Source organism: Manacus vitellinus, unplaced genomic scaffold, assembly GCF_001715985.3.
Source record: "Manacus vitellinus isolate BGI_N305 unplaced genomic scaffold, ASM171598v3 scaffold_110_pilon, whole genome shotgun sequence".
Taxonomy (NCBI): Eukaryota; Metazoa; Chordata; class Aves; order Passeriformes; family Pipridae; genus Manacus; species Manacus vitellinus.
Genome location: NW_021938845.1, coordinates 434,685 through 442,262, shown reverse-complemented (window position 1 = coordinate 442,262; position 7,578 = coordinate 434,685). Strand labels below are relative to the sequence as shown.

At 53.5% G+C, this 7,578-nt stretch overlaps 1 protein-coding gene across 1 annotated transcript in view; it reads right to left on the bottom strand.

The window, feature by feature from the left end:
- Positions 1-7,578, bottom strand: part of STRIP2 (striatin interacting protein 2) — a 19,415-nt gene that overhangs the window by 2,541 nt on the left and 9,296 nt on the right. Inside the window, exons 13-16 of the mRNA XM_029965613.1 lie at positions 7,459-7,578; positions 5,808-5,908; positions 3,662-3,728; positions 1,026-1,138 (exon numbers count right to left, since the gene is read on the bottom strand). The exon at positions 7,459-7,578 is cut by the window's right edge and continues 7 nt beyond it. Coding sequence (XP_029821473.1) covers positions 1,026-1,138; positions 3,662-3,728; positions 5,808-5,908; positions 7,459-7,578 — 401 coding nt within the window. The remainder of the gene's footprint in view (positions 1-1,025; positions 1,139-3,661; positions 3,729-5,807; positions 5,909-7,458) is intronic.

The window sequence follows — 7,578 nt, the reverse complement described above, 5'->3', positions numbered from 1 at the left end:
ACCCTGCCTGGGCCACATAAACCCTGCCTGGGCCACACAAACCCTGCCTGGGCCACACAAACCCTGCCTGGGCCACACAAACCCTGCCTGGGCCACAGACACCACAAACCCCAGGGCAGCACAACCAACACTCCCTGCCCAGGGCTGGAGGCTCAGGGAAAGGGGGGGTCACTGGCAGGGGAAAGGGGTTCCTGCGTTTTATGTGTTTAAGGCTCAGTCTGGGAAAGGTAAAAGGGCAGTGGAGGAAGAGCAGAAGCTCCGGCGCTGCGGGAAGAAATGCTCAGCAGCAAGGCCGGGCTTAGAGCTGGGGACATACTCCAGGAAGGCCAAGGCTGGGTTTAGAGCTGGGGACATGCTCCAGGAAAGCCAGGTTTAGAGCTGGGGACATGCTCCAGGAAGGCCGGGCTTAGAGATGAGGACACCCTCCAGGAAGGCCAAGGCCAGGCTCAAAGCTGTGGACATGCTCCAGGAAGGCTGGGCTTAGAGCTGGGGACACACTCCAGGAAGGCCAAGGTCAGGCTTAATGTTGGGGACATGGTTCAGGAAGGCCAAGGTCAGGCTTCAAGCTAGGGACACGCTCCTGGAAGACCAGGCTTAGAGCTGTGGACATGCTCCAGGAAGGCCGGGCTTAGAGATGAGGACACCCTCCAGGAAGGCCAAGGTCAGGCTTAGAGCTGGGGACAAACTCCAGGAAGGCCAAGGCCAGGCTTAAAGTTGGGGACACACTCCTGGAAGACCAGGCTTAGAGCTGTGGACATGCTCCAGGAAAGCCAGGCTTAGAGATGGGGACATGCTCCAGGAAGGCCAAGGCCAGGCTTAGAGCTGGGGACATGCTCTAAAAGGCTGGGATTAGAGATGAGGACACACACCAGGAAGGCCAAGGTCAGACTTAGAGCTGGGGACACGCTCCAGGAAGGCCAAGGCCAGGCTTAATGCTGGGGATATGCTCAGCAGGAAGGCCAGGCTTAGAGCTGGGGACATGCTCCAGGAAGGCCAGGCTCAGAGGTCTCAGGGAGATGGGACACCACCTCACCATTGTCCTCGAGTGCTTCCACTTGGTCAGTTTGTTGAGGATCCTCAGCAGGTTGATGCAGGAGAACAGGTTCCTCCAGCAGAACTGGTTGTTGTCTCCAGCTTCCTGCAACGGGAGAAGGACAAGGGTGGCCAAGGGTGACCAAAACCAAGTGTTCAGCAGCCCCACCAGAGGGGTCCTCGTGCACAAAGCTGTGTTTTTACTGCCTGCACAAGTTTTATTCCTGCTCCTCACTGGATTTATCCTCCCTGCAGATGTTCCAGCAGAAGGAGCTCTGCTGAATGGTGGATTTTGGGAATCACCAGCAGGAAAGTGAGGAAAGCCAGTGGGACACGAGCTGGGCCTTCTGGTCAGGGGTGTTTTGGTCTCCCCTGAGAACAAGCTGTTTGAGGATGGTGACACCAAACAGAATCCCAGGATCCCTGAGGCTGGAAAAGCCCTCCCAGCCCATGGATCCACCCCGGGCCCCATCCCCACCTTGTCCCCCAGCCCAGAGCACTGAGTGCCACGGCCAGGCCTTCCTGGGACACCTCCAGGGCTGGGCACTCCAAACCTCCCTGGGCAGCCCCTGCCAAGGCCTCCCCACCCTTTCCATGAGGAAATTCCTCCTGGAGCTGATCAGTTCAGTGAGCTGGTCAAATATTACTGTACATATCATTTTTGAGGCCAACAAGAACAGGCTCCTGAGTTTAACTCTGGGATTAAAAAAGCCACTCTGAGCAAACGCACTTGTGCAGAGCTGGGGTGTCACCAGGACGTCACTGGGATGTCACCAAGGTGCTGGTGGGTGCTGTGTGCTGCTCTGGGGGTGCCAGCTCAGCAGCAGTGCCCAGGCCTAATGTGCTCCCTCCACACCAAGGAATTTTTCCAGAGTAAGCCACTGTCCATTTCTCACACAGATGGATTTACTTGCCACCAACCTGATGTTGTCTCTAAAGCTTCAAGTAGGGGAGGGTCTTTCCATCAGGTTTATGGGAGGAGGGAACAGGCTGGAATCCTGGTTTTAAGGGGTGGATCGAGCCCCTCCCAAAGACAGGGAGATGGGACTGGCAAGGAATCCAAGAGGACTGGCAAGGAATCCAAGAGCCTTTCCCACGCCAGGATGGGGGAATCCCCCAGTACCTGCCTGGGATTGCAGCCATTGGGGACAGCACTGCTGAAATCCTGGGAATAAACCTCCCCTGGAATAAAGCCCAACACACATTGCTCTGCTGGGCCCCCAGAGCAGAATCCTCTGTCAGCAGCACTGTGGCACTCTGGGATGTTCCAACCCCTCACCAGGGGGCCAAAAAAGACACTAACATTGGCCTCAAGCAGCAGGGAATGTCTAATTCCCAATAAACCCTCACTTCCATGGGGATCATCCCAGAGATGAGTAAAATCCAAGTTGGTTCCTGCTTATTTTCTGATTAAATCGATCTCCTGCGAGGAAAACATCCGTGTGTGCTGGAGGACAGCAACCTGCAAGGGCTCCTGAACTGGGGACCAGGCCCTACTGGGAATATCTTCCCTAAAAAACACTCAGTTTTCTCCTAGAGGCTTAAAGCTTGTTGTGAGGATTAGTGTGAGGCAGCAGAGCCCTCAGCGACCTGTCACTAGATGTCCCCACTGATCCAGGAGCTGGCACCAGGACTCCCAGCCCTCAGCAGCCCCTGGACCTGGGGAAAAAAAAAAGTCTTTCTCTCTGATGATTTTAACCTTTACACAGCAAAGGAAAACAACACAGGGTTATGATTTCAGCAGCCAGGCACCGTTAGATCATCCCTGCCCAGACTGGGTTTGCTCAGCCTCCTTCTTAATGATTCCTGCATCATTTCGGGGCTCCACCCCCTGTTAACCCCAAAGCTTTTCCCTGCTCCGTGCCCTGTCCGAGTCCCACTCTGCCTTTGAGTTATTGCAGTTGTGAACCTGCCATGATCACTGTCTCCTCTGCAGTCTGTGTGCTTAGATATGCTCTCCACAATACTTAAGGTTCCTCTCCAGAGGGAATTGGGTTCATTCCTTAATCTACTTGGAGGTACCTTATGAAACACGAGTGCTCAGAGCAATTTAAACCAGAGCAATTGAAACCTTTCCTAAAGCAGGAGAGTTTTCTCTTGACAGCACAAGGGGAAACGGCCTCAAGTTGTGCCAGGGGAGGGTCAGGTTGGGGCTGAGGAGGAATTTGTTGCTGGAAAAGGGTGGTGGCGCCTTGGCAGGGGCTTGCCCAGGGAGGTTTGGAGTGCCCAGCCCTGGAGGTGTCCCAGGAAGGCCTGGCCGTGGCACTCAGTGCTCTGGGCTGGGGGACAAGGTGGGGATGGGGCCCGGGGTGGATCCATGGGCTGGGAGGGCTTTTCCAGCCTCAGGGATCCTGGGATTCTATTCCCTGAAAGGAAAAACTCTAACCCCACCTATTTTTATGGGGTGCCCAACACCAGCAGTGCCTCCTCCCTCCCCACCTCCCACGGCAGCTCAGGGGCAGCGACGGGAGGAACTTTCACGTCAGGAGGGGGGGAAAAAAAAAGGTCTGATTTTGGAGAGGTTTGGGAGGAAGAGAAAAGAAGTCAGAGGGAAGAAAACCAAAATCCTTCCCCACATCCTTCCACATCCAGCACTAGAGATGCCAGGGTCCCTTTCTGTGCTGCTTACCAGGCTTTCTGCCGTGAGCTCGGGCAGGTCATGGACTGTGCAATGAGGATAATCCAGGACGGAGACCCTGTGGAAAACAGGGAAGCAGGGAATCGTTAGGAACACAAAAACAACTTCTGAGGATGATCCACATGATTACAGCCAGCAGTTGTCAAATCTTCCTTCCCCGTGCTTGGGGTTTGAGTTCCAATGGCAGCGCTGCTTTATGGAAGGAGGAATTTGGGTTGGGAACGATCCCTTCTCCCTCACCGAGGGGGCTCCCTCCTGCATTTCCAGCGGCACAAACGGCATCCAAACGGGATCCCAATCTCACCACTGCCTCCCCCTGGAGCCTCAGTGGAGCACAGGGATCCCCCTTGGCTCCCAGGAGCATCCCCAGGGCGTTCATACAGACTCCAGGGATTTGGATCCACGAAGACAGGACGGATGGGCTACTCATGGCATGTTTAAAAAGGGATAAAAACCCCCAAATATACAAAATATACCACACAAAAAACCCCCAGATAGATCTGAGGTTAAAATCCATCAGGTTAAAATGGAGATGTCTGAGTGACAGCAGGAAAATTCCCGGGGGGGTGTCAGGTCTTTGGGAGCCCCCCAGGCATGTGGACTTTGGAAAAGGAGTCGATGAACACCCCAAAAGTATAAATTTATATACCATGTAAAGAATTTGCCACAAATGGTTTTGGCATCACCTCTGATATTTCCCTTTACAGCATCTCTGGACTGGGGTCTGTGCACTGGAATGGGACCAAACCCCACATCTGGAGTGGGATCTGTGCATCTGAGTGTGACCAAATCCCACATCTGGAGTGGGGTCTGTGCATCTGAGTGTGACCAAATCCCACATCTGGACTGGGATCTGTGCATCTGAGTGTGACCAAATCCCACATCTGGACTGGGGTCTGTGCATCTGAGTGTGACCAAACCCCACATCTGGAGTGGGGTCTGTGCACTGGAATGGGAACAAACCCCACACCTGGAGTGGGGTCTGTGCATCTGAGTGTGACAAAATCCCACATCTGGAGTGGGGTCTGTGCAATGGAATGGGACCAAACCTCACATCTGGAGTGGGGTCTGTGCATCTGAGTGTGACCAAACCCCACATCTGGAGTGGAGTCTGTGCATCTGAGTGTGACCAAATCCCACATCTGGAGTGGGGTCTCTGCACTGGAATGAGACCAAATCCTACATCTGGACTGGGGTCTGTGCAATGGAATGGGACCAAACCCCACACCTGGAGTGGGGTCTGTGCAATGGAATGGGACCAAACCCCACATCTGGAGTGGGGTCTGTGCATCTGAGTGTGACCAAACCCCCTGGGATAATTCCTTTTGCAGGGCAGTGCCTGCTGTTTGCTGGGATCTGACACACCAGGACTCCAGAGCTCAAACCTAGAGTTTAAACCCCCCTCACCCACAGGTGTGTGTCCTGTGGAACCTCCACCAGGGAGCAGAGGGAGGAGCTCAGTGCCCCTGGGACACGTTTTCTACCACCTTAAAGTGCATTTCCACCAAAAGCGGAAATGTTTCTAGCAGGGAAAAAAAAAAAAAATCAACACCTTACTTCCCGTTTTCCCACGTGTTCCCTCTCACACACACAAACCACACCGTGCAGGAGACACACCAGCCCACACATGCAGCTGAAGAGCAACAAAAAGAGCACCAGAAAGGGAGAAAAGGGATCTTTTCACCATCCCAACGTCCCTCTGAATGGGGAAATCCCACCCTGGTGAGTTGGGGAAGTGCTGGGCCCTCTCAGCTCGTGGTGGTGCCACCAGTTCCCTGCTCAAACTGGGGCTGGTGCCTGTCTCAGATCAGCACCAAAAGGCAGAGACAACCATGCAAAAGGTGAATTTTGGCTATAAAACATGGAAAAGATCAAGAGGACACTCCCCACTGGCCTTTGTGGAGCTGTGGCCCACGGGTGGCACTGGGCTGCTCCCCAGGAGAAGGCTGAAAACAAGCCTGTTTTATTTCAGTAGGGGGGTTTTAGGGAGAGGTTGGAAACCCACCCCCCATTCCTCTTATCACTGTGCCAAAGGGATTGGCTCCCTCCAGAGAATTCCTGCCCCAGAGGGCCCAGGTCCCACCACACATTCCCACCAGGGTTCCCAAAGCCCTCCCTGGCCCAGAGGTGGCTGTACCCGTTCTTGGCAGTGATGTAGGACATGATGTTCTGGTTGAAGAACTTCAGGATCAGAGGGATGCAGTTGGCAAACACCAGGTGCTGGGACACGTACTCGAACTGGGGGGAGAGAGAGAGAAGGGAAACTGGTCAGAACTGGGACAACTGGGAGCACCACCTGGGAATGGGGACGTTTCCAGCCAAGAGCAAAGCACTGCTGATGGTTTGAGACACCTCCCAGACCACCTCCCCCCTGGCCTGTGCCGTGTCCAGCAGCTGGGAAGTTCCCTTTGCCATAGGGTGGACACAGGAGCTTTGTGGCAGTGCTTTAGGAGCAGCTGCACCCAAAGCAAACGTGGCTTTTCCAAATTAAAGCTCTGGTAAAACGGCATTTGGGGAAGAGGGAAGGAGGAGATGCAGCTCCTACAAGAGAAAACACAATAATTCCTGCTGCTCTCTCACACCAATCCCACCTCCCTTTGAAATTTTGGTCTGAAAAAATATCCTTGGCTTCATAAATGCTTTCAATTTTTCTCCCCCTCAAAGCATTAAATGGTCTTTAAAGGTCCCTTCCAGCCCAAACCATCCCATGACTCTGACTCTGTGATTTTCATGGCGCTCCCTGAGACCCTTTGGCACCAAAAACTGGTGATGCCTCACCCAAAAATCACACCCAGAGGCAGGACCAGGGGCACAAAACCCCCCCAGCTTCCTCCAGGCTCAGCCCCAGGGTCCTCCTGCCTCGGAGGAAGAAAAGAGAGGAGCTGCTCTGGAGTGAGAAAAAGGAGTGAGGGCATGTGGGGAAACCTAGAACAAATGTGGGACTGTCAAAATGTGGGGTTTGTTTCATTTTATCCAATCCAATCTATGGATTTATACTTATCCTATTGTTTCATTTTATGCAATCTAATCTGTGGACTTGTACTACTGTTTCATTTTATCCAATGCAATCTATGGATTTATATTTTCCCTCAGATAAATGTCAGTGGGCAGTAAATATCAGTAAATAACCCAGATGGACTCGTGCCACGCTGAAACCTTTAAAGGAAGGAAAATATTTAGAAATGCTTAGAAAGCACTGATTTGTTTGACTTGCAGGACGGGGGGAGAACTGGACCACAGCTCATGTCTGTCCTGCTTTTTTGTTTTAGACCAAGGAAAGCCCTGGAGTGGATGCAGATGGCACAAAAAAATCAGATTAAACCTCGGCCCCAGCTCTGCCTCTGCTGAAACTGGAGCCCCAAGAACGTGATCCTGCCAAGACCCAGATTAGTTGACCTCCTTGAGGTCCTTCCCAGCCTATTTCTGGTCCCTGGAGATGACACAGAGCAAAGGAAGGTCTTGCCTAACCCCCCTCCCCTTCCCCCTTCTGCCAGGGGGGCTCGTGCTCGGGCTCCGTCCTAAATTCTACCCTGAGCGGCCACAGCAGGGATTTTTCCAGAAGTCCTAAAGCTCCTTCCCTGTGAGTGGATAAACAATGCTGCCAAAACACAGCTGAGGAACATTCCAGGTAGGTTCTCCCAGCCTGGGCTAAAGCCTGACCTGGAGCTGGGATGAGCACCACAGACACGACACGGAAACCCCTCCTGCAAGTCTTTTGGGAGAGGGTTTATCAGGACACACCAACTCCAGGAGCAGCCTGGCAGTGGCCAACCCTGCTGTTGGCTCACCTGGTAGATGTGGTTGAGCTTCAAGTGCTTGAGGAGCAGCAGCAGCGAGGCCGAGATGCTCTTGACGATGATCTCCTTGTGCCTGTTGACGTCGATGCCCAGCTTCATGCTCTGCAGGAC